Raw genomic sequence first — 27,757 nt, 5'->3', positions numbered from 1 at the left:
TGTGACTAACCAAAACAGATTGTCCTGCTACAAATTACAAGTGCAAGTCCCTTAAACCAGTAAATTTGATCAAGTCTGGCAAGGCATATTTTGTACTTGCTTTTGTACTTGCTGACCTTTAAATTACACCACCAGCAACTCTAATGACCACATTGTTTAAAAACAAACAAACAAAATGGTGTTTTACAGCATCCGGGACAGCTTATTTATTGTTTAATGGTTGAAGTAATTGTTAGTTTTTCTTGAAGTATTCTCAGACTGCTAAAGCTTCATTTATGGTGGTATGCATTGGGTTTTGTTCACATAATTCTAGTGGAAGTATCATTATTTATTGTTTTCTTTTAATTTTTGTAAAGCTCGCCTTGTCTCTTGATTCCAAAACAATAGCATGTGATTCAGATAATCAACTTACGTGGATAATGAACAGCCAAAGTAAGCAGTACTGGAGTGAAATATGTTTGCATAGATAACAGATCTAAAGGAAATAAGATCCATTTTGAAAAGAAGAAAAATGGTGGAGAGTGATATGAAATACTCCTAACGACAGATAGGTCAAGCAGCTTCTTTTTACCAAGTGAGAACTTCTGCAGCTGATGCTTTTGCCCTGAACTTACACAATTTATAGAATCTCCTCTTCGGTATGAGAGTTGCTTTTTGATGAGAGCTATTAGTGAGCATTGGTGACCCATTCAGCCTCACTGGAGTTATATGGGAAAAACAAATGACAAAGACTGACAAGTATTTTTTTTCTATAAAGCGGTGGTTTTTAGATGATAAGGGGCTATTCAAAAAGTTGTGCTCAGAGGTATTAAGCTGGCTTTTGCTTTGCACAATTGAGCATTTATACGAGCTAAACCCTATCAGCACATGATCTCAGCCGGCTGACATATGCCTAGAACCCTATTTAAAGATCCAGTATCCCAATATCTTGAACGAAAGGCATCTCCACAATATTTGGGAAGTTAGATTAATCTCACCTGGAAAAATCATTATTCCTAGGGACAAATGGGTTAATTTACCTAATTGCAAGAAGATTGTGCCAGTTTAGTCACCTGTCCAAAATTTACAACGGAATATACTTATCAACAAAAATAATTTTGCAAAGTTTGTATTGGTGACAAAAAAAATAGTTAAAATGAAAAATATGGGAGCAATCACTAGTGACAGTAATTTTCAGCCAAATAAGAACAAAACTGGAGAAAGGCAAAATCTCCTGGGACTTGGTTACCATGAACATGACTGTGCTAAGAGATGATTTTTACTTTTTTTAAATGTGCCTTGCAGCAATGAAACTGGAGTGGAGTGTTCTACTGCTATGGAAAAATGAAGCTAGTTTCCATAAAGGTTGTAGAAATGGGTACGCTCAGTGATCTAATGTGCATGAAAGTTTGGAAACGCTGGAAATCCTTTCAAATGGAAAAGGCATATATGTGCATTAGGAAATTGTTGTGATGGGAAAACTTAAGCCCTAAATTTTGGTGATCTTGAACATTTCTGTGCAGAAGTCGCCTGGCTTTAAGAATATGTTTCAAGGTCATGGATTGCCTTACCAGGCAATCTGGCTTGGTTTCACTGTTGCAGCCTTGGAAATAGAAATGAACTTGCTTGTTTAGTCTTTAGGGCCATGGAAGAAGTAGTGGAACATGAAATCTAGACATAAATGCTTTGAGACAGAAAGCTTTTTATTTTTTTAATGGATCGTGGCTCTCAAGAGCGATGGCCTTTCCTTTTATTGATCCTGGCCATGAAGGTTTCATGAGTATTGCTTATAACCTGACAGTTCAGACAGTGTTTGCTGCTACTCACTTTTATTATCACACTTAAGTTCCCTGTGGGGTTTCTTTTGCAGGGCGGGGAACTGGTTATTTTTTAGTTGGCTGTCAAGACAAGCTGTACATGGTGTCAGCATTTGTGCAGGACATCAAATTGCAAGATGTCAAATGTAGCAGAAGTGAAGCGTTGAGAATGCCCATTCGTACCTGTCTGCCTAAACAATGAGAGTCTGCATTTCTCTGGCTCTACAAACTTAGTTTTTCTGTAAGTACCATCAATCTACACTGCTCAAGGTACGCTAACGTAGCTCTTCAGTGAGTGCTTAGTGCACAGCGCTGACCTGAGTGGAATGCTCCATGTTTCAGTCGTGTAGATATCCCTTTATGGGCTCAGAAGTTTGTGGATGTCAGGTTTTTTTCCGACATCTTCCTTCTCTAAATTTCCTTTTAAATTTGTTCTTATCACCTCACCCATGCTGTGTTTTCACATGTAACCACAAAATTAGGATGGAGGTCTCGACAGCTCTCCCAGAGGCTTGATCAGGCAGCCAGAACTTGTCTTGTTACTGGCTTGAATGAAATGCGACATTTTCTGACTGCTCATTCTCAATGTGTGGCTGCCGAGTTCTCTAGAGCCTGTAGCATGCTTCCCTGTGCTGGTTTTGGGAAGTTAAAGGATGCAGGCGGGCAAGTGGCAGGGAGCTGAAATATTGCACCATTATTGGAGAAAGAGGCATGTGATTCAGTGGTGTGGAAAGGTGTGGGACCCTCCAGACCAGCTCTGCTTCCTTCAGTTTAGAAGAGAAAATACATGTAGGAAGGGAATTCTCTTTTGCTGAAGACAAATGAGCATCAGTGTGGGGAGAAGGAAAGACATTTCTTCGGCGCTGTGCACTATTACCCAGTAGAACTCCATGAGGCATGATAGTATTCAGGCAAACAAGGCTGATACTTTAAAATGTTAGATACTTACGTAGATGCTGATGCCACTCTTCCTTAAAAACCTACATTACTCTAGAGATGCTGAGGAGAGATTGGTGCTAGTTCTGCTAGACAATGCTATGGAAGGCTGTGAGCATACTCATCGGTCATAATGACCTGGGTTGTAATGGAAAAAGACATTGCTTTGCTTTTAATCTTTTTGTGACCTCCTGGACTTTAGTTCTCAGCCATTTTTCAGTATCAGTTTCTATTTAGTTACTTGAGCTATACAGCTGCCCCCAGGCATTTTAATTCTGGGCCAGTCAAAGTTCATCTTTAACTGGCTGGCTGTCCCACTGATACTGGGCCATAAACTTACTGTCCTACGGTGTTCGGTTCACGGGTGAAAAACGAAATGCATGCAGAATCATACAAATGGATTTCTTTTTTGTATTCACATAAATGCAGTGCACAAGAGCGCAGTGTTATTTGTCAGCACGTTTCACTGAAGGATCCACAACATTCATTTGATCTTAGCTCAAGGAACCTGATCAGCCTCCTTGGAAAGGATTCACCAGATCTACTGGCACGGTTTTGGAAAGTGCTGTAACATGAGTGCGCCTTATTCTGCTGGCACAGACATTCCTGTGACACTCTAAGACTCCTGCCTTGGTGTCACCTGGTGCTGCTGGAGAGGAGCAGGGGAGGTGCAGACTTTCCGTGCCTGGTGTGTGTTGACACAACCTCCCCCTCTCAGGGCTTGCCAACGGTGGCACCATTTACTTCCAGACAGTCAAAACTGACAGTCTTTTGCTGGAAAATCATGAGCTAAATAATCCTTTTCTCTAGTGAAAGAGAAAGTGTCAGAGGCAAAGCTATGAGAGACTTATGGTAAATATTTAATAGCTTTCCTTTTTTGTGCAGCACCAAAAGATGGCTGATCCTGCAGTATTTATTTCAGGCCTGCTATAAATAAAGGATGCAGTGACAGCAAACTGCAAGCAAGGGGATTTCAGTGGTTATTATAAACTGCTTTCTTTTGTCTGAAGCTGTGAATAGTAACCAGTTCTGTGCATGTTTTAAATTGGAACCAGATTTAGTCTGTGTTTATGCTCCGAAGAATTGGAAGAGGGTATCTATCCCAGTTTAAGAGTAAATTAAAACTATGTAAACAATATTGATGAAAGCACAGTCTGAAATAGTGGTGCTCAGACTATTGTGTGGAAACATTTTCTAAAACCACTGTAGGAGATGAATAGTAAAAACAAACAGAAAATGAAAAGATGGATTTTGAATTTTTTCCCTTTTTTGATTCCATTGCATTCATCAGACGAACGATGGCTTCATTCAGACTGCTGATGTACTAGAGGTAGAATCTGAGCCCATATGAATGGGACTTTTTTTTTAAGTAGCTAGTGACAATTTGCTCTTGTTTGTGATCAGCATTGTGAATGTATCTCCTGAAATCCATTTGTGAAGTGACTAAGTTTTTTGCGGTCGTTCCTGCCTTTCTGACTACCATCTTAAAACTATGGAAACTGAACACCCAGGACCAAATGACTGCTCCTTCGATGAGACTGCAGCAGCATGTTCACAGTCAAGAGTCTCACCTGGGACTCAATGGCCAGCATAGCAGCACTTAAATGTTTAGGGAAAAAGGACCACACCAAGACTGCAGTGAGGATCTCTGAATTACTGGATGCAGAAGTGGGATGGTTGTGACCATATGAGACTGGATTAAGGGTATGAAGGCCTGCCTCCTGTCACAACATGGTATTTAACAAGTCAGCCTTAAGTGTTGACAGAGGCATGCTCTTTGCATTTGATGACATTTCACTAGAAATCATGGACTCGTTATCATATTTTCAAGTACAAATGTGTTTATATTGCCATAGAAATAAAACCTGAAATTAGATGACACTTTAAAAAAATCACAGAGTATAAAAAGAAAAAAAAAAGAGATACTGTCCTTTAATGCATTCCCTTTAGTTCTACAGAAATTATGTTTAAATATGCCAATATGATTCTCAGCAAGGTTTAAAGGTTAAATTAGGGAAGTACTGGCTGAAAATAAAATAAAATATCAATGTCAGTTACTGCAATAAATATAAATATATTCCTTACATGAGCAGTTTAATTGAGTGGACTGCTGTTTACACTCACTGCATAATGTGTCCTTGTTAGTTTTAGAAAATAGCCTGGAAACTGTGGGTATATGCCAAGGTTCTCAAGGGCAATGAAGTTTCCATTACGACAAGATTCTACTTAAAGATTAGAACTGCTCTCGGAGTGCACATCAGTTTGTTTTTTCCCCAGATGCTAGCTTAGAGGTGAGGTTAAAATCAGTAGTTTTGTTGTCTGAGAAATATTCTCTGGATGAGCTAAAGATAATCTTCATGTGAATTCTTTCACATGTTATATTGCGCTCACCATGGAAATGTCAAGATGGGTATCAAAGGCACATCTCACCAGAGTCAACGGGCTGGCAAAACTTGCTATATACACGACAGTTGTAACCTTTCAGACAAACAGTTACTGGTTGCATTCTGCAATGAGGAAGTCAATGCCTTACCCAAAATGTTATGGTAGACAGGAAGATTGCAGTGTATTAGGACTAGGACGTTTTATTGATCAACTTCAATTAGCTTAAGCATGATCATGTCCAAATGTAAATTACACACTTGAAGCTAATTGGAATGGCTGATACAGTATTTTTAAGAAGTGGAATGAGGAATTGCTCCATCAGGTAAATGTGCTTTACTAGATCAATCTTGTAAAGTGTTATTTGTGTATGTGAAGTTTGAAGTTTCCTTTGGATCCTTTTTGTGTGGTATTTCTTGCCTACCAGCCACTACAAAAGCTAGCAGGCCTCATTCTTTTTTCACAAGATCTTAACCATTGGTGGCCTCATTGTTTCTCACAGCAAGAGCAGAGGTACACCAAGGTCTATTTTGCCTGGCTTTTAGGAATCTTCAGGGGCTGGCCACCTCTTTATGTCTGTGCTGACCCTGACTGGTGTTTGTTGCAGCATGGCAATACTGAGCACTGGGTACAGGCTGGCCCTTCTGCATTACTGTAAGGACAACTTCAGACAGTACTTGAGTACCTCTAAAGGAAACTAATGCTTTTGACATGTCCTGGCTAACTTTTTTGACTTAGCAATCTTAAGACACAGAGTTGTGTTTCCCGTCAAAGTCTCTCAGATACAGGCATTAAAGAAAAGCTCATTGAAGTGTTTTAGCTTGGAAACAGAAAAAGTGAAGGCCTAAACGTGGTGGACTATAGTTAAGATCTAATTATCCGTGTTCACTAATTTTTCTGATTATGCTTCATTAACAGTTTCAGGAAATTAAGGTAATTTGTGATCAGAATGCTCAATGTACCCTGAGTTAGGCTTTTGCTATTAGGAAATGTTGAGTGGCAAGGGGGAAAATAAACTTCATCTGCATAGTGTTGGAAATCTGTTTGGATTTGGACAACTCTTGAACTCTGTACGAACAGGAGGCAATTACAAACCTTTATATAATTCTTTTGTGAATTGTCCTATCTTTGAAGTTTGACTGTGATTCCCTGATTCTGGAGGTGGTTCTTTAGGGTGATGCTCTACGGCAGTCCTCAGTGCTGCTCCGAAATCTGTACCTGGATGACTTTCACCCTTAAGGAAGCTGGGAAGAAGCCAAGAGTTGCAGGACTGCAGTGAAGCCTGATGATACTTGAAAGGGAGTAGTCTAAGTACACTATCTGTATGGCAGTTGAAAATTAAACAGAGGAGAGCACTATGGTTCACTTCAGATATTTTTCAGCTAAAGAACTTAGATAAATACTTGATACTTGATTCTTCAAAATTATTTATTATGTTTACTGGGGAGAGCTGAGTCACATCTCAAGACCAGGGTATGGTAAGCTACTCACAAGCACTGAATCTTTATTCAGTGCCTCTTCTGCTCTTTATTAATAATAGCTAGTTCACTGTTAGAGCCTCACATAACCCAGTTTTTTTCCTGCTCTTCTTAAATTAGCACATTATTTTATTATTTGTATGTATACCTTAAATAGATTTCTTTTAACATCTCTCAGTCATTCTAAATAATCAATATAATCATGACATCATTAATAGTAACCGTGCTGTACTTAGAGTTTTCAATTCAGACACTCTATCTGAAGGCTGTGTACCATTAAGCTTTGATGCCTCCCTGATAATTTTGATTGTGTTTCAATATATCAGTACCTGTTTATAGATTTCTATATATTTGAAGTAGTGTGGTTTTGCATGCACTGTGCTGAAAGTACCACTTCTATTCATCTTAATGTTTCTGCTGTTATTTCAAAGCAAGCTTTGAGAGGAACATCTGACACTTTTATCTGATCAGTAATAGCCGCAGAAGATGTGTAAATGTAAAGCAGTAAGTAAAAAGAACACTTATCCTGCCTCCAGTATAATCCTGTTTCAGTCTAGTTAAAATGTACTTTACTTGTGAGTCCTATGCTATTCAAATTGAGTTAGGATAACTAGCAAAGCTGTGCAAAAATCCTGTAATGAAATCTGAAGTCAAATGTGAATTTGGGTTGGGTTAACATTAAAAATTCAAGTAAGTAACATCACAGCTATAATCTATAGATGAATGGTCTCAAACAAAACTAGTAAAATATTGTATTTGAGCTTAAAACAACGCAGCTTATCTGTGAGAGAGACTTGAATGATAATATAGTGATGTTAGCAAGGTTTTGTGAGCTACAGTAGATCACTGTATAACTGAGTGATCTATTTGGTAACTCAGCATTAAAGCAAGTTCATTTTTAAATTCGTATGATCTACTTGTTATTGCTTAGAAACAAAGTTGTGGGTTTGGAATAAGTTAATGTATTCTTTCAAGTGTGTTGATGGCACTGCATCTCTACATTCAAATTCAATCCACGATAGCATAAACAAGTTCTATAAGTGGATGAAATTTCCTGGGGATGAACGCACATTTCTTTATGCGTTACCTGAGTTTCTGGTAGCGATAAGGAGAGGAAAGGTTTGGAAATGTTTTAAAAATAGTGCAAAGACAGTAAGAAGAGGACAGCAAGAAAAAAACTTGCCTGAATAAAAGGTGTCGATGGTCCATGGAGGTTAAGTGCAGAGCTTGCTATGTGCTTTTTGTGAGTGCCAGGCGTGTGCTCAGCATCCATGTTCAGTGCTCTCTGGAGAACTGTCACACACGGAGCAGAGCTGCAGGGGTACTGGCAGAACCTCCCCATTTGCCCATGGGAGCTGCTGGGGCGAAGGACTTTTAGAGTTGGTAGTAAGTCAACTAAGGAGCATCCATTGGAGCTCCAGCCAATTGCTCCTTTCAGGAGGGCACAGACTGGGGGGCAGAATGTGGGGCAGTTCAAAAAGAGGGGATTTTGCATAGCAGGAGGGAGGGGAAGAGTTAAGAAGATGCAACAGGCACTGTTCAGCTGCTGCAGAAGTAGAAAGGGTCAAAGAGAGACCAGGAGAGTAGGATTTGCTTCCCCAACAGTTTTTAATACGTACTCCTTTTCAAAGCTTTATGCATACTGTCTCCACTTCCCTTCCTTTCCTTCCTCTCACAAAAATCTCCAAGGCTTTTTCCTTTTTCCTTTCTCTTTCTATCCTGTAATGTTTGTGGCTGCCCCTGACTCAGATCCCTTCTAAGGGAAAATAGATGTTACATACTTTTAAACAAATTCTCTTTCATAGATTTTTTTTTTTTGGATAGCAGCTTCCCTGTCTGGTGGTGCCACTTACGCATAAGAAGTTTTTGTCCATATATTGCTGTGGGTATGACCATTAGGTCTGGAAAGCATAATTGCCTGTCTTGCAATCCGAGTGCAGCACAACACAGGGAAATAATTAACAAATCAGTCATCCAGCCAAATGCTAATATTTGTCTTCGCCATTGGTCTACAGAGAGCAAAACTGCTGATGGAGATACTTTTCAATTTTATTGCAGGCACAGTTGATAACCTGAGAAAGGGAAAGTAGGTCTCGTCCTAGCCCTAAAGTGATCACAGTTATATCTGAAGTACTGTGAAGTGTTCAGGGTTTTGTCTTTGTGACTCTCACTGGAGTCACTAAGACTCTTTGCTGATGTCCCAGGCAAAGCTTAGAGAATTAAACCGCGGTGTCACAAGGCTCAAGATTTTTTTGTGCAAGACTTGCAAGCGAGAAGAAGCTTCTTTTTGGCTGCTGAATTCACTGTTTAGCTAATGATTTAATTGACTGATTTTAGCACTTATTAAATGGACACCTCTAATTGATAGCCATAAGTAATATTTAGTCTGTCCCTTTTATGTCTATTCTCCTCCCCTGCCAAACTGTCAGGAATATTATTGCATTAAAACAGATATCTATCAGAAGCCCAATTCTATATGCTCTATTGTTTTGCATACCTCTATGTGGTCACCTGCTCCACTCCAGAAATTCAGTTAGGTAATAAGTAAAGTATTTAAAATGTTTTCTGAGCATTTCTAACCCTAATCTAATCTGTTTTTTTACCTTTCTATGCACTTGACCCCTTTTCATTGTCTAGTGGTTGAAATATTAAGATACAATTATTATGATGCTCAACAAGATATAAACAAGTGCTCACGTGTAATACAATGAACGCAAAAGCTGCTGTAAGAAAAGGAATGTTGATTTTAGTTTTCCTGAGAATTAGAAAAGAGAAGATAGACACTGAGTGGTGAAGATATAAAATATTTAAAAGCCACATGAAGATGAAAAAGGGCTATTATCTCTTGGATCATGTCACCTCTCTGCAAGTACAGTGTTGTGCTCCCCTGAGGACATAGGTTAGACTGATAGTGCAAGTCTTCTGCAGCCCTTCCTTAGACAGGCAGCACCTCTTAATGCAGCTGACTCCTAATGAACCTTTGTTGTGAGTGCACAGATGCCAGGATTGAAGTCGAGTGTTCTTCAACTAAAGATAAATTTAGGTAGGTGGGAACAAGTAGAAATTTTGACAGCCATATCAGCAGTACGATCAAAATTGAACTGCTTTGCAAAACTATATCCATCTTGGTTTTGAACTTCAGTAGGAAAGAGAACCAGAAGTGAAGGAGAGGGGAGGTGTATCTGTGGAAAGCAGGAGAATTTTAAAAATATCAGAATGATGTATTTGGTAATCATTAAAACTGGTTTGAGTTTTCATTTCAAAATGAGGCTTTTGTTTCCATTTTTAAACTTTGAAAATATAGAAAATGTCTAAAATTCAATCAGCTTAATTGCTTCAGAAAAACTAATCTTGATGGAACATTTCAACATCAATTCTGAAATGATCACAGTCATTTGTGAAATTTGGACTTTCATCCTCCTCATAGCCCTACTAAGCTACACTCCCTGGGCATTTGGAATAAAATAATTTTGCAATCAATGGATTAAAATGTAAACCTGGACACACATGTTTACAACAGCACCATCATCACTTGAAAAGCAAACTTGTGTTGCTGCAGGATTTGCTTCATCTAGCAAAAGAGGGAGGAAAAAAAATTGTCCTGAACTTGCAGATGTTTTTCCTGCAGGAGTAATGGGTCATATGTAAAGAATCAGTTTATTCTGTAAGTGCACACACTTTCATTCTGCAAATTGACTTCACTTCTTCTGCCCTTTTCGTTGTTCCAAGCCTCTGCTAAATTTAGCAAGCCTCCTCATTTTAAATATCAAAGCTATAAACATCCCTGGCAGACTTATGTCAGAACCTCATTGTTTTAAACATCTTGAAACCTCAAAGTTATGTGAAATAAAAATCTTGGTTGGATGGCACTGTGAATGACGGATGTAGCTTATCAGTAACGTGGAAGAAATACAGCTTTTTAACATCATCCTCTGTGGTCAGGTAATGGGTGAGGAAAAATAGACGTACAATAAAGAACAGAAGTGATGGAGTAGTCTGGTAAATAAATTCCTTTGCTGCAATACAAATATTTTCCAGTTATGCATCAAACGTTTACAGTGCTGAGCAACTTTGACACTAAAATTCATCATCAGTGACCAGAGCAGAGGGGACACTTAGTGTCTGCTCTGCCCGGCTGTGGTCTTGAGTACGCCCAGGTCCCCAGTGTAACTTCACAGAAACAACTGGGTGTACCCAGAAATGACACCAATGGAGGGAGGATCAGAATCTCCTCTCTTTTTTTTTTTTCTGGTCATAAACTGTCACAGTCAATTTTCAGCAACTCTGACTGTGCTCTGGGCTGCAGCTGGATTTTGTTTTCCTTTCTCTATTTTTGCCATCTTTCACGATACATGTGCGTGTCTCAGGAATATGATTTATTGTTTCCTTTTTTAAGCTAAAATGACTGGAGCATGGGTACAGCACACATTCCTGAGGGAAGATCAGTCAGTAACTTGCCTGAGGAAAGGTTGGTTTAGGCAGTTAGTGGTTAGCTCTCTTAAAACCTGAAGGTATCTATTTCTCAGATAATTATGTCTTAGTGAGTATATTGTGATATATTCCAGCTGTGAGTATCAATGTTAGTGCCTTTTACAATTTTTTAGCCTCTTGTTCCAGGAATACTTTGTCAGTGAACTTCACAGGTTAATTGACTGTTGTTTAACAAAAATAGGTATCACTGTCTCCTCAAAGTGTTCATTTTGATAGCAATTCATTGAGAGGTAGTCATCTATTACATAGTCTTTGTTGTCAGCTCTCGAAGTAGCATAATTCCCGTATCTTCTCTATGGAAATCTTCTAGTTCCTGTCAGAATTGCTCCTTTTTCTTAGGGATTTTTTTTTGTTTACTCCTGTTTATGGAAATATTTTGTGTAACAGCTAAATCTAAATACACAGCTCAATATGAAGCCAGGTGAATCCTTGAACACAGGGATTGCCACTATGGATGAGCCCAGCTTGTGCCTAGCTTAGCATTCTGTCTCTGATAGATTTCAGAGGAAAGTGCAACACAGCCCTCAGTAAGGAAATAATGACCTTAACACAGAAAATCTTCCACTATCGGTCTTCCAAGTTGTGTCATGAAAAAAAGAGAATCTGTATGGCTACTTATTTTTACCCAATCTAAAGCAGTTCTTGGGGTTTTTCCAGCAGAAAGACTTAAATTCTGGCAGTTGCTATATAGTTTGAGCTATTAAATAATAATCTTTTGAGGAGTTGATCTTGAGATGTCTCAGTACTGAAGTTTAGTCTCTGCATTTTAAGACACTTCTAAGTTTTTCTATCCAGAGCACTGCCCAAACCTGAATTTTTCTGGTTGTGGCTGATTGCCATCTATGAAAATGGAGTTATTTTTTAAAAAAAATTAATTATTTTGTTTGTTTGTTTCTAGATCTAAACGTCCAGTGCCAGTCTCAACCACAGCACCCAGAATTGACTCTCCCAGGGCTGTAATTCCCCACCAGAAGGTATGTGACACATTTCTCCTCAGCCAAAGTTAATACCATTTTTATCTACAGCAGTAAAGGTGAATACCTACTACAGGAATTAGCTTTTGCCTACCCCAGATAAGTAAACATTGAATGAATGCACAAGCAGCAAAACTACCACAGTGCAATCTATGTGATCTGTATTTTTCTAACTTCTGATTAGCAGAACCAAAGCATCCAGCTATCCTCTGATGTGATCTGGTGTAACCCATTCTGAGCACTTTGTTTTCATCTAGGCTGCAAGAGGCTACCGAAGCTCAAAATATACATTTGCTTTTGAAGATTCTTGGGGAAACATTAGACTATGCCTCAGTGTATCCAAATCCTGACTACAACATTAAAAAACACTGATTTGGAAAGAGGACATTAGGGAATTTGAAAGCTTGCATCATATTACACTCTTGTCACTTTATTCAAAAGTCATGAGAATAAAAAAATAAAGAGGATAAGTCAATTCAATGAATAACAGCAAGTGGCAGAGGAAATGGATGGCTTGGTTTCTGTTGTTCTAGCTCGTCATCTTCCATAAAATAAATGTTTATATTACAATAACCAGCACTCATTGACTGGCAGCTGGCCATCTGTATCTTTGGAGGCATGGAGGATCAAGGATACCTGAAAGATGGTATATATCCCTGGGCTCAAACATTTGTATTGCTGATGCATTTGATTAGATATATGGAGAGGAGGTAAAATCTCTATTGCTGCAATTTTACCCCTTCCGTGAGTGAAAGATTCATCCCTATCATGTAGTATAAGTAAGAATTACTGCTTTCCAAACTCAGAGCTCAGAAGGTAGCATCATCCCTATAACTACTTCAAATATGTTCAGACTAACAGAAGAGAACACACTTGGGGAGTATAATTTGATTCAATTTTATTTTGTTAAATTTGCAGTGAACCTGTCAGACCATTTGTTAGTTGGGACAGAAATAATGTTATTTCACTCTGAATGTTGTAAACTTTTTGGCAAGGGAAGATGAAATGAAGAATTTATCTTGCTCAGAGCTTTTTTGCTCTTATCATGATTTTATAAAAGTTATCTTGAAGAACATTATTGGAAGAGTCACCAAGCAGCACTGTGAAATTACTAAAACAAAAATGATGGATCATTCTTTGAATTGTACTGGTGTTCAACTGCACCAACAAATAGGGACAGGAAGGGGGAGAGAGTACTTAGTTTTCCTCAAGAACTACACAGAATGCTATTGATTTTCAAGGCAGCAAGTAAACATATCTCTTCAGAAATATTCCCCAACACAAGACTACAGCTGTCATTTCGGACCTTCAATAGCACCTGTACAGGTATGACATTCTTGCCTACTTCCACCACAGGCACATAAAAGCTTTTATACATCAGATTTTCCTGACTCTGTATGAGGTGTATGTCTTCCCTGACGAGTCTCAATTTTAAAATTACTGCCGTAGGTATTTAAAACTGTTTACCACACAAAACATTTTTCTATTTTAACTAACTTCACATGCTGTAGGTGTTTTTGAAGGACCTAAATGCGCCTTTGACATGAAAGCTATAAAGTCACTTTACATTTCCTATTTTAACCCTTCAGAGAGAGATGATGCACGCTTTTTCAGGAGCATACAGTCTCACACATGAGCATTCTGTGCATCAGTGCTTAAGAAAGGTTTATAGGAGCTGTATTGTATGGTGAGAAACAGGGTGTCTAGTGACATTCAGAAAGATCTTCATAGATGTAAGGTCTTTTGCCCAGCAGGAAGAGGTAACAGTAGAGTGCTGGAGTGGGGGGCCCTTTGCAGTTCAAGAGGAGTGACGTTTGTACCACTGGTAGACAACGGTAGTTTTTAACTGAAGAAAAAGTCTTCTCTGAGGGTTGTTTGGAAGGGAATGAAGGCATTGAACTGTAGAAGAAGTCTCAAAGTCCACAATAAAAAGTCTTTACTGATACAAACAGTGGTACGGGGATGTCGCAGTGAGATACATTACAGTAAATATACTTTAAAAATCAAGGTTCCTTTGCTTGTCCCTTTATTATTTCTAGTAACAATATCACTGTAGAAATGAAGAATTCCGTGACACACAGGCAGAAGCTGTCACCTCCACGTCACTGCTTGACAGTGTTTAGACTCTGATGCTTCCCATGAAATTAATTCAGTGGCATTTCAAAACACAGCAAAAAACTACATTGCAAGACAGTCATGACAGTGCTGTGCTCAAATGTCTAGAGGAGATTTTGTCACCTTTCTCTGAGTCAAGGTTAAGGCATGGCCATGTTAGCTACAAAATCTGCATGTGCAAGTTCAGTGTCCAGTTTAAACCAGAAATTCTCTTGTACATTATTGCTGATCTGATTGCAGCTTTCACTAATTTTCAAGCATGTCTTTTTTTCTTTGACTGCTCTGATCAGGGTTTATTGTGTTTTAGAAAAAATAAGTATACCTTCTTTTGCAATGATGTAAGGAAGGTATAAAAACCCCAGAGTTCTTCACCACGATAGAAATTTTTCTGCTTTCCACAAGTCACATACATTCCTTCCTTAGTTTCTGGAGCTGATGAGTGTTATGTATGATACAGGTTCTGCAGCCATGAGTATGGTATCCACTGAGCTGTAGGGCTGGTATTGGAAATAAAAGTTTGTCTGATTTGTAGTTCCACTATTTCCTTATCTGACATTAATCTGAAGCTTGAAACAATTTTCATGTAGTTTAGCCAAGTCTTTTTGATTTAGTCCAAAGATTTAGTCAAGCCTTTTGCAGAGATGTGACATAGCTGGAAGAAAGGGCATAACTAATGCTGAAAGCATTTGAATAACAAGGAAAGTGAGCCTGATCCCCAGGATTGAGACAAAGCCATCATCAGTCAGTGGGTTCCTGCGGCTTTTTTGGGGGGGATACAACACAGGTGAAGATTCAGTGCAGTTCAAAATGTTCAAGCTGAAGCTTTAAGGGTAAGAGCAGCTTTAATGTTTTTGTCTTTGCATAAAGGTATTAAGACAGCCTTTTTAATTTTAATAATATGACTATGTGTTTAGTTTATGGAACAGCACTGACCCCACTTATTTCAGAGTCCCAGTGAGGATCTCATAATGCTTATGATTTGTTTCCTGCCAAATTTGGGAAAATGAATGAAGAGATGATTGACTTTTAAAGTAAAGCATAGAATGGAAGAGCTGACTAAGCCAAAAGCTATTTTTTAATGTGTCTGAGCAGAGAATACCTGAAAACCCGGTATTGTGTCTTCCCATATAGATTTGTTTCACATTTCTCTGATACATAAGGAGTATGTAGTATTCTGCCTTCTGTAGAAATTGAGTATTTCTAAAAAAAAAGAATAATAATATTTCAGAATACAAATTGAGCTGATTTATTGCTTCCTTCTGTTAAAAAATGTTTGAGAGACTACAATTATCAGTTTTAAGCTTGTTCACTGATATTAAACTGGGAAATTAAAATGCTTTTTCCCCCATGTAGTAAGTAAGGGATTGCTGCAGGATCACTGCATCTTTCTCGAGGGAAGTAGCCCATTTCTCAGTGTCAGAGCCTCCTCTTCTGGTCAGCTGAAGGGTAGCATCAGACTTGCAGAGTTTGAAATGTGAGCTTGCTTTTCCAGCCACCGAGGCTGAAACAGAATGGGATGAGAGAGATGGGAAACAGGGGAACGTTTGTCACTGTTGGCTGCATTTCATGTGATGTCATGCTGAAAGCTGTGCTGCTGCTCGGTATTAGAAATTTGACCTTCACATTCAGAAATGGTTTCAGAAATGCTGCATTGATCTGTTTTTGCCACTGAACTGGAGGGAAAAAGAAATCTAGAATATCCTACTGGGAATAAACTGAATGAGAGATTCTTTGTCAGTCACAAGAGGAAAGAGCTAATTAAGCTGATTATTGGGCAGTAATTCTTAAGAAGAAATAGCAGTTATACAGCTGCTCTCTTAGACCCTTCCTTTTTCATCACTTTTCCCCAAAACACAGGGAAAACAACTGTTTTAAAACTACCATGCATGTTAACTCAAAATGGGAATGCTGACCTAGTGCTGCTGGGTTCCTAGTGTTCTAATGCTGAGTTACCAGCATGCTGCTATTCCTGCTAGAAATTGTTGAGGTGTGAAGCCAAAACTCCATTCTTGTCATAACGGTGAGCAAAATCACCAACCATCATTTTTTATGGCTGTCCTATGATTTTCCCTTTGCCTACTCTTAGTGTCCAGTAACACCAAAACCATGAACATGCGTTAAGATGAGGGAAATATCTGGCATTTCTCTCACTAGCAGTTGAAACTGATACTTTATAATCATATATCCTTGCATGTCGTTTTACTGTGGGGTTTAGAAAGGAATCCCAAGGTTAACTTAGATAAAAGCCTCTGAGTTTTCAGGATCACAAATAAATAAAACTCTGGCATACCTTATTTCTTCTCTATTGCCTCTGTATTTTTTTTAAATATTTGTTTTGTCCCTCTCTGCTAGCATGTACAATTAATTTACAGAAGTGGTGACTTAATTTATGAACATGGCCTTGTGCATTCATGCCTCTTTAACAATACATTTTTAGAAAGAATCTTGGTTTTCTGATTATTTAATGATACTTGGAAGCTTGCAACTGGCCACTCAGAGGTTGGTTGTTTGCTGTTTGCTGTTTTCTGTGTCAGGGTATAATGAAGGAAGTATGTAATTCAAATGTATGTATTTAATAAAGCATAGTCTGAAAATTGCTTTTAGGATTATCTATTTCTGCAGCCTCTGGCAGCTCCTAATGCCAGCTAAAATCTCTTCCTGTTTATTACTAAGAAAAATGTTCTCAGTTCCTTTTATCTGCCTCACATTTTTTATTCAAAACTTCTTAAATGTATTTAATGTTATAATTAATTATATCCTTAGACCTTTAGGGATTTTTTTGCAATTTATTTTAATTAATCAGGCCATATTATCTTGATTTTTCGAATGTAATCTCCCTAAACTTGAATATGAAATTTTATAGAAATATAGAATATAGAAATATCCAAGAGGAGAATATAAAACGTCTATCTTTCTAGTGAGCATTAGGATCAAAATCAGTAAATGACACTCATGTTAACCAATACTAGCAAAAGCAGAAAATCAGAGGCCACATTATTCTCAGGCCAATGTTTCGTGCAGGGCTATGGGGGAGATGTGTGTGAGATGCTGAAGATGGCAACTGAGACAGTGCCAGCCCAAGTGAGGCAAAATGTCACTGCAGGCCACCACCTGCTCTTGGGCTGGCTTTCACTGAGGGCAGATTGTGGGCTCCATGCCTGCTCCATGCTGCCAGCGTTACTGGTGAGCATAACTGTGAGCATCACGACATCTGGGTACTGGTTATGGCTGCAGTGTATCTAGGTCCAGAGGGAGAGGCTGGCATTATCTTTCTCCTGCAGCAAAAGCAATGTAGCCCAAGTTAGGCTGGAGCCTGGAGCTTCTGAGGTACAAAGAGGTATTAAGGTTCTAGAGAAATCTGTAAATTGCCAAGCATTCAAATAGTTTGTTGGGTACCTCAGCTAGAGATTTTTTTTTTTATCCAGAGCACATAAATACAGATAAACAAAAATGAAGAATAAAACAGCTTTTGAAACTATATAATTCATTATTTTAAAACATGTGCTAATGAGCTCCTTCACTCAGGATGTTAGGTTCAAGAGGCAAACATTAAAGAGATGTTAAAAGTAATCAATATTAGAATCTTGCTATTCATGTCCTGGTCACTAAGCCTTTAGAAGTTAAAGAATAAGAAAACTGATAGCGAATGTATAAAATGCTCACCTGAAAGTGAAGTCTGTATTCCTCTTTGATAAAATTGTCCATACTGCAGGTAGGCAGACTTGCAAAATGTACAGAGCTGTGGTCACTACACGCTGCCGGTAGCTGGAGGGAAATCAGGCAATTTAACAGTAAGGGTGCTCCTGTCCTAGGGATTGACATGGTGTTCACTAGAATGAGCTTGAAGCATTGATAAGGTGTTTTAGGGAACATGAAACTTCCTCAGAATTTGTGTCAGGACTTATTTCCTGCATCGTGTTGCTGAAAAAAGCAGTATTTTTTTTTTCATAGTGCCTTTTACTTTGGTTTCACTAAGCTGCATTAATAGTAGATAAGTTATGAAACTGAAGCATGGTACTGAATTTTTCCAGGATGAGGTTTTGGTAGAAGGTTTCTAAAGCACCAGCACAGACTTCTATGGGTATAGCTGTTGTAGGAGAGATGGCTTCGACTAAGACAACAAATCCTGCTGTCCTAGTTAGGAATATTATCTGAGACGTGACTGTAGGATCAGACACTCCTCATCTGCACACTCATGCACACATCCCTTCAAGTGGAAGTTATGCGGAAATGATCAGAATAGAAGTATCCTCTCTGTTGAGCAGTGCCTGTTCTCGAGTTCTGTTGGTATGTCTGCTAACCATGCTGCATGGCCTCATTAGCATGAACCAGAGCCTATGAAAGCAGTGCAGTGTGTGGGCTTCAACAATTTGAAGTGTACTTATGGAAAATAGAATGGTGCGGTTTAGAAGCATTATGTTTTAATAACAATGGCATTGACTTTTCTGTTTGTTTATTATCTGAATGATTCCATCCTCAAGACATTTTTTTTGAGATTTCTTCATTATCCTAGAAATTAATGGACAGTGTTGTCTTCATATAAAATTAATGCTATGAGATTGACTAGTGTGCGGTTTAGAAGCATTATGTTTTAATAACAATGGCATTGACTTTTCTGTTTGTTTATTATCTGAATGAGTCCATCCTCAAGACATTTTTTTAAGATTTCTTCATTATCCTAGAAATTAATGAACAGTGTTGTCTTCATATAAAATTATTGCTATGAGGTTGACTAGTAGCAAATGCTCTTTTAATGTTAAGCTTTATTTGTTGATTTCAACTAAAACTGAGTTAAAAAATGCCTGAGTATGTTTTGCTTCCCTTATTTTGAAACAATGCATTTCTCTGTTGAAAATCTTCCCTGAAAGGTTGGATGCTTTGGCCCCAATCTATTTATTGCAAGTTTATCTATAAGTTTAGAAAGCAGTAATTGCAGTATGTTATTTTTGCATGTGTTCTATGATCGCTCTTTTCTTTTTTTCTTTTCTTGGCCTGCATGTTTGCTACTACAGGAACCTGCTTGGGAAATCAATGGCAACAGAACAACCTTCAGTCCTCTAACTAACACGGCGGCTGGGCCTATGGGTAGTGTTTTAGCAACCAATGGAACGTTTTCAGGCTACCTCAACAAGCAAGAGATCAGCTTTTCAAATAGCTCTTCCTACTTAAAGACTACCACAGTTAGATCTGCCATGTCCTCTCAGTCTGTGACTCCTGACACTTCACCTGCAAAGAGTAACCTAGGTGCCAAACTAAGCCCTGTATTGACTGATGGCAATAGCCCTGTACATCAGCTGAGCCCCGCAAGGCAGTATAACAACCCTATTGGCCTTTACTCAGCAGAGACTCTAAGGGAAATGGCTGAGATGCATAAATTAAGTCTTAACCGAAGGGCTTCAGAAGGTGGACTTCCTAGAGGGTAGGTAACATGGTAAAATATTTAATATTTCAATAAGTAATGGATTTGCTGAAAAGTGAATGTAATAGTTCCTACCCTATTGTGCATTTGTCTGGTAATCACGATTAAGGTCTGGAAGAATCATTAAATTTTCCAGTACCCCCAAAACGTATACACAGAACCATTGCAGAATAGCTCTTGGTCTTTGGTATCTGAATTTCTATATGGATTGACCGTAGTCACCAGAGCATGAGGAGGAGCACTATGACCTAACTGTGACCATCTCGGGGTTCTAGCATTTAGTGGTCTAAAGTAATGCATGTATTCTCACAGAACCAAGTCTCACTGTCAGCCACTATAGAAGCTGCTATAAAACAGATCTGATCTTTGGTACTTGCCTATAGAGAGACTGCTTTGACCAGCAGCGTTACTGTATTGCAGATCAACTGTTTTATTAGCAGATTTGTGAAGTGAGAAGCTTGGACTACAATACATGAGAAAAAGCAGCGAGAAACGGGTTTTCCTAATTTTTCTGTCTTCATGTATTAATTCGCTAACAAATCTCTAACTTACTCATTTGTTTTTATTTAAAATTAAGATACATTTCTTATTATGAATATGGAAAAAAATGTACTTTTGATACTAGTGAGTTGTCTATACGAGGAAAAACAGAAAATTGAGACAATCCACTCGAGGTCTGATAGCAAATGCATATTTTCAAGTACTTTATATCCCATTGCAGAAGGTCTTTGCAAGAGTAAAACCAAGGCCTTTGAAGTTGTAGCAAAGTAAGGATATTTTATCCTTGTAAAAGAGCATATGTACATCTTCTAGATTATTCAAGTGGTTTAGATGATTCATTGTAACTCTCTTAAGCACACAGAATTAACAGTCTTAATTAACTTATCTGGAAAAATCCTATCCTCCCTTCTCATACTGGATAATTAAGAAAGGCAACTAGTGTTTAAAAGCAAATTATTTCAGTTAGTAACCGAGATCAGCAAAATAAACATCAGAATGCTTCTCTCTTAATTTACAGTTTTCTTGAGGAAAGCTAATCCTTGTCTTATTTCAAAAGGCAGAATTTCCTGGGAATGTGTCTCAGTATCTTTCTCACACTGTCTTCACAACCCTCCTTAACATCTGCAAGGGTGAGGGTGAAGGGGCTGTATTTTGGATGGCTCAGCATTCCGACTATTTCTTTGTTATCAAAATTACAACGCAGTTATATCCATCACTCAACAAAGTCAATGTGAACCATTCTCTTAATTCCAGAAGGCATTGCAATAGGACAATAATATGACAGTGATTGTTAGAGTGCAAAAAAAGGTGTGCCTGCAGAAGACACTTCACTGTCTTCACTCTGCTGCTTATCCATGTCTTATCCTTCACAAGTACACGCTGGTGCACACCTGTGGCAGTGCACTGAATTACAAAGATGGTTCTACCTTGGAACCAGCTGAGGTTTTTTGTTTGTTTTTTTTCAGTTTGAACAAAATTTCAGGTAATTGCTGACAATTTGCCTGTCATATCTGTAGCACTGATGAACAAATAAGAAAATTTATGAGAAAACATCTAAATGTTCTGTTAAAAAATTCAGCCTCTATCCTGCAATCCAGGAACAATCTGAAAAGATGACAGAGCCCAGAGCTACTAAGTACATGTGTCTTTTCAGGTAATTCCTCTGAGATTTAGAGAATTTGACTTCTCTGTTTACATGCAGATAAAATGCAGAGTTCAGTAATCCTGTCATTCCCACTCCCACTGCAGTGTTACCCATGAAGTGAGAGGTGTATTTCCTCCTGCTCTGTGGGGAGCAGCATGAGGCCTGTAACTACCTTGGGACTTGGTATCATCCACGATAGTCTCAATGTCGCTGTGGATACCTGTGAAAGAGTACACTGGGAGTAGCAGTGAGAGTTCTAGACTTTGTTGTGGATGTTCTTATCATACGGCACAACATGAGATGCTGCTTAAAGATTGTGAAATTATGGTGGTCCAAAACTGTGATTTTATGCGTTCACGAGCATGCATTTAGCAGCATGGCAAAAGGTAAAATGAAATTCAGTTTGGGGAGTTGATCTTAAGGTATATTTCATATTTCAATTTGGTGTCCTTTTCACCAAATCATTTAAACTTAATTCTGTAAATAGCTGTTAGAGATTTAGCTAAACCCTTTGGAAAATCCTATCAGAAAGCTAAAATTAATTTTGAGATTATTTCCTTGATCTGCGAAGAATAACAAAGCATCTGTTTCTCCGATACACTTTTGCATTAAAGCTTTATCACCCTGGCCCAAGGTGGAAAGTAGAGGTGGCCTGTTAAGAGTGCGTGGAACTTGATGTGCTGCAAGCACTGGAAGGGGAGTATTAATAAATAGGAAGAGTGAGTACAGCTTGTAACACGTAGTTCTTTTTCATTCCAGTGTAAGTTATTTTTCACATTGTAGGTCAAGGGCAGTAAATACCTGTCCCACCAGTACGTGCCAGATGGCTTGGGTTACTGGCTTCTCACTGTGTGACCTCTGCAACCAGTGAGTTGGGTGGTTCATACATGTCTGTATTTAGAATCAAGCTAAAATAATGTGTAGCTCTGAACTGGAGAGAATTTTCTTATCACATACTAACCATAAGGAGAAGTAAAGCTTTACTTTATTTGAAGGAAGCTATCGTAGCCTCTTCACATCTGAAACATCTTTACTGAGACAAGTGGCTGTTGAGTCGTTCTTAGTGTGTGCACATAATGATTTTCATCTTTGAACATATTTTTATATGCAAACAAGTGGTTCCTTTAATTCAGGTGTATTTTAGGGACAGTAGTTCTGCCTTCAAAATATTATTTTATTTGTAAGGCAGAGGCTTGGATTAGAGGATTAAAGCAGGCATCAGAGTCCACTTCAGAAAATGATACTATTACACTGTGTTTCATTGTAAATGACTGCCCAGCTGTCCTGCACGTACCTAAAATGGATATAGGATCACTGATGTGCTTACAGGCTGCAGCTTGTTCCTAATATATCTCTACCAGTTCCTGTAACAGATTGATATATTTGGACTAATGTAGGGCTTATAAAGTTTGAAGAATATTCTCGAATCTGGGAGTCTCAACAGTGCTCTGAGATTGCTTTTCCATGGAAATGCAGAAGTGCAAAACCTTTACTGCAGTTTTGGCTCATTAGAGTGCTTTTAATCACAAAAAAGGCAGCTGGATGAGCCAATGCAGAAGGACTTTATGTAAAAAGAAGCAGTAATACCAAAGGTGCTACAAGGCAAAAGCAGACGAGGACAAATCGACTTTGAAAGTCACTTTAACAGCGTAACATTGTTGCCCAATATTTTGTATCAATCCCAGATCCAGAAATGTTCCAGTGGCAAGTTGGAGGGTTCAGCACCCACTTCTGTCAGCAGTTATCTGTGCAGATGAATAAGAAGAAATGTTTATTAACTGATCCCAGACGCTTTTCCTTTCTGTTTTGTTAAAAGTGCGATGAATTACTCTTCACCCAAGAATATAAGAGCAAAATATGGGTATTCTGAGCTTTGAAAAAACTCAGTTAAAATAAGTGTCATAGCCCGTTAATGCTATTAGTTCAGCCAGCAGAAAGAGTTATTAGCAAATAACATAATTACAGTCTGAGCACACTATCTGCTCATCGCTCCCAGCTTTGACCTGCATAAGGCCTATGTTGAGTTTCGTATTGTGTTTCTTTGGAATTACTGTGCAAGCCAATGTCACTTCTTGTTTATGCAGCAAAGCTGGATGTAGCATGAATATACATTTTTTCATACTGTGTATGTACCAGAGGGAATAAAATATCCTGATATGGATATCCAACACCCCCCCCCCCCCCCCACACACACACACACATAACATGCAGTCTTGCTTCATTTCTCATTGAATAAATTAGGAATTACTATTTTGAAATTAATTGGCTTCCACCACTGTTGGCATAATATAGGTACAGTCAGATTTAGGCCAATAGTTTGTTAAATACAAAGGCATTTTCCTTAGTCTTAGATTTAGGACATCTACTAACATATTACTGGGATATTCTCCAGCATGTAAAAGACCAAAAAAAAATCAATCTTGCATTACCAACTCAGAGGGCGGCCTGAGGAGAACATACTTCATCCCTGAATATTTAATATCTGAGGGGAAAATATAATCTCTACCACTTCTTTGCTATTTTCAGAGGAGAATGTAATCTGCAAATGCTTTTTCTTCTTTCGTCCCCTCCTCCCATACATTTTGATAATAGCACTTTTAGGGATGCATAGCAATCGAATCATGTTCAAGGGTCAGCCAAAATGTCACATTACCCTACTAAGTCCTTGTGGATCAGCTGTAATCCCTACATTTTTTCCTTTCTTACTCATATTGGGGTTTCAGACATACATTTACTTTCTGTTCTTGTTTGTAGATGATCTGAAAAAAAGCTTTAGTAAGCTTCTGTAAATACCTTTTGCCCTTTGCACTCCAAAAACTATTGACTTTTTCTGTGTGGTTGATTTTGATGTTGTTTGTTCTCTTTCTCTTCTTTTAGGTCATAACCAACACCGCTGCCAAGTTAGTATCACTTCTATACAGTGCCAAGTATTTGTGTTACGCTGTATGTGTGACAATTTGTTTGCTGGGGTAGCATGATCCCTTGTATTCCTTCTGCTTGCAAGTGGAAGTATTTTAAAAAAATCTTACTGATATGGCAAGTGTCATGTACTGCCACTGCTGTCCAGTGGTGCTCCCTGCTAAGCACATCGTGTGTTCAGCATTTCTTGGTGATGTTCTAATGCTGAAGTGGAGTCAGCTTCTGAGCTTGCTCAGTTCTTGTAAATGCTTTCAGATGCTTTCATCTCTACAGTCTGGGTTTAATTCCTCCAAACTCTTTAAGTAGTCTTCATGCCTTCAGGATTTGAGGAGCCTTATCTGAGCCTTTTTTTGGTATATTATTAGTGATATATTTTTAGCCTCAACATTTAATTAATTTCCAAAGTACCATTCCACTAAAATTCAAGTTTAGGTTGGTATGAGATACTGATATGAAAAAGATCTAAAAAGTCATTTACCTTAATAAACATATTGCCCAAACAAGAAGCAACTATTGATTTGAAAATGTGATCGATCTCCTTTATTTAGGAAAGCTCACAGAGTCCTCAGCTGTGATCTTTAGTTTTCTAAGGGCAGAGGGTTGTCTCTAAATTCCCCTTTTCTGTCTCTGGTCTGAGCGTTTCCAGAAATTGCTGGAGACTGGCTTAAATCCAGCATAAAATAAATAATTATATTAGTTAAATGTAAAATTTAAACTGACAAAGTTAGAAGTAGTAAAACACATAAAGTTGAAATACTATTTAGTGCATATCATTTGCACTGATCTGGCATTCTCTGTTGATATTAATGAGAAGTGGGTGTTATGCAAATGATGTAACTCCTTTGGAGTGAGGAAACTCTAGCCAATTTACACTGATAATTATTCTGTTAAAATTGTCTTGGAAGTCACGTTGTAGGGGTGTTTTTAATCTTACTTGCTTTGGGATTTATTTTTCCTAATTCTTTTCCAGTTTAGTAGAAAAATCCGGTTCATTTGGCAGGGGTGCTCCAGCTGTCTGTAGGGTCTTACCTCTTACCCACTTTGTCCCAGAGCACAGCACCCCTTGCAAGCACTAATGTCTTCTGTTTACTTCAAGAGCTATAAAGAAAACTCCACAGTTGAAAATCTGTACTGTTTTCTTTTATTATTATGGGAATCCTGTTCAGTTCAGTGGAAGCTTTGCCTTAGTACGCATAATGTGACTAAAACTCTTGAAAAGACATCACTGAAACTGTTTAAATACCACAAGTGAGAGCCTGAACCACTGCTGCTGCTACCACTAGGGAAGTTCAGGGTGTTCTGAGATTACGAGCTTTAATTTTTGTAATTGAATGTGGAAAGCAATTTCTTTAAACTTTATTCTTTAATAATGGCGTATTTAACCTCTGTCTTTTAATTTACACAATCTCAGACCTTAGGTTTAGAATCTCTTCAATATTCCAATAGCATGGGGGAAAGAGAACACTAAATTCAAGGTGTTAAGGACCTGTGTGTTCATAATTAGGTTCTTGTGATCGTTTAGGGTATTACCACAAGAAGAGATACCGTTGTTAAAGTAAAGCATGTGCATGCTGAAAAGTCAAGGGTATAACAACCTGTATGTCTCTGCACGTCACCGTTCAACAGATGATGTCAGTATAATAATAATAATAATATTGTCATAGCTGATAAATATTTAATGGAGAGATATTTGAAATGTGAAAATGTCTTTGTAAAAAGATGATTTTCATTTTTTGAATGCATAATGCAGCTTCCCGGTTCCCTCCCTTAAAATCTGTGTAACTAAAGGCGGTGGCTGTGGCTGTAATACAGCATGTGCATATTTATGTCCCTTGAGCATGTGGCTGTCAATGTTCTGTCAGGTGTTTTGAGTGAATGATGTGTGACTGTATCTCTGTTACTGTCCTCCCTCAGTCAGGACATCCCTCCAGACAAAAGGCTGAAAACAGTGAATCCCCTGGCTGGGTTCAGAGGTGGCACATCACCTTTGATAGTGTCTGGAAGATTAGGTCAGATGGCCGCCAGCTGGACTTGATTTTCCTTTTTCTTCCATGTCGGGTAGAGGGTTTGGTTTTCACGCTTGCCCTCTGGGGCTGGCCCATGGCAGACCAGCACACTGCTGTTCCCTTGCCAACCAGAGAGGCTGTTGTTAAGTCACATGAAAAAAATCAGCTACAGGCTTAATATTAGCTGCTAAACTTATGGTGTAATCATTTTAAACTGCAAAGGAAAATTGTTCCAATCAAACAGGATTACATTTTTCAGCATTTCTTTTGGAGGGGAGATACATCCATTTCCAGTTTTTGGGCTCAGTTCAAAATGAAACCTTTGTGAGATATCCATTATTTCCCAAAGTACAGAATTCTCAGTTTTGCCCAGTTTGGTGAGCACATGGAATCTGTGCTGCTGGCAGGACAGGAACAGCAGCCCAGAGATTCATCTGATCTCCCATAGATTGAAGAGTGGCTACTTCAGAACAATGTACAAGGAAGCCAGGTGCTCTTTAGCTGAAGTCCAACATTAAACTGCCTCATTCTGTCGCAATGGCAGCTTAAGTTAACTGGCTCATGGCTCAATTTCTCAAATGAAAATCCTTCCTCATAAATAAAGCCACTGGAAAATATGGCAACTACTCTTCCAGCTGCTGTTGTCCTGTTGATTGCAATGTAGGATATTTTGATCTGAGACTGAGCATTTATCATGCCATAGCAACATTTATGGCTGGCTGTACAGAGATTTTGCAAAGTTTAATTTGGTGTGAGGAAAGCTGTGAGGATGAAAAGATGCAAGTACTAAATTTCACTATGATTAATAATCCAGACAGAAAGTACTGGAACCTTCTAAATAATTGAGGACCTGACATTTCTTCACCACACTGCACTTTCTAGCACTTTTTAGGTGAAAGAATGAATGGATGCAGTGAATAAGGTGAGAATTCTCTGCAGTATGTATGTACGACCATGGATGTGCATATATATGTACGTGTGTCTACATGTTTGTCTACACTTTCATGTATAGATGCATGTAAGAATAGAATTGTAATATATGTACCACATAAATCCTTAGGGATCTGTCATTATTTTTTAATACAATGAGAACTGTTTCATCTTTTTTTTCTCTTTATGTATCTGTGAGCCAACACAAAAATGTCACCCATTAGCAAAGCCAGCAATTTTAACTGTTACTTGTTTATGTTGTCTCTTATCCTCTGACGAGAAGCGTTCGTGGTGAGATGCCATGAACAGCCACACATGCACACACTCCCCTGCTGGTGCTTTTCCTCTCACTTAACTCTCACACCTTTCTCCTTTCTTCCCTCCCTTCCCTGCCGAACCTCACTCTTGCGTAACTCAGCACGGACTTCACAGAGCGTTTCAACCCCAATGTCCTGAAGGACTCTGCCCTGTCTACACACAAACCCATTGAGGTGAAAGGCCTGGGTGGCAAGGCTACTATAATTCACGCCCAGTATAACACCCCAATCAGCATGTATTCCCAAGATGCTATCATGGATGCAATTGCAGGCCAGGCACAAGCCCAGGGTGGAGAATTTGCTAGGTAAGGTTATTTCATTGTGTGGAATGCTCTTTCTCTGCATGATA

The 27,757-nt window shown here is 38.6% G+C and overlaps 1 protein-coding gene across 1 annotated transcript in view; it reads left to right on the top strand.

Moving 5' to 3' along the window:
- LDB3 (LIM domain binding 3) overlaps nucleotides 1-27,757 on the top strand; it is a gene marked incomplete at its 5' end in the record, with an annotated part of 82,741 nt that overhangs the window by 2,440 nt on the left and 52,544 nt on the right. The window contains 3 exons of the mRNA XM_010185387.1: nucleotides 11,982-12,057; nucleotides 24,114-24,136; nucleotides 27,510-27,713. Coding sequence (XP_010183689.1) covers nucleotides 11,982-12,057; nucleotides 24,114-24,136; nucleotides 27,510-27,713 — 303 coding nt within the window. The remainder of the gene's footprint in view (nucleotides 1-11,981; nucleotides 12,058-24,113; nucleotides 24,137-27,509; nucleotides 27,714-27,757) is intronic.

This window comes from Mesitornis unicolor, unplaced genomic scaffold (genome assembly GCF_000695765.1).
Source record: "Mesitornis unicolor isolate BGI_N332 unplaced genomic scaffold, ASM69576v1 scaffold2965, whole genome shotgun sequence".
Lineage (NCBI taxonomy): Eukaryota > Metazoa > Chordata > Aves > Mesitornithiformes > Mesitornithidae > Mesitornis > Mesitornis unicolor.
The sequence above is the reverse complement of the archived record's forward strand: the minus strand, read 5'-3'. Positions and strand labels throughout refer to the sequence as shown.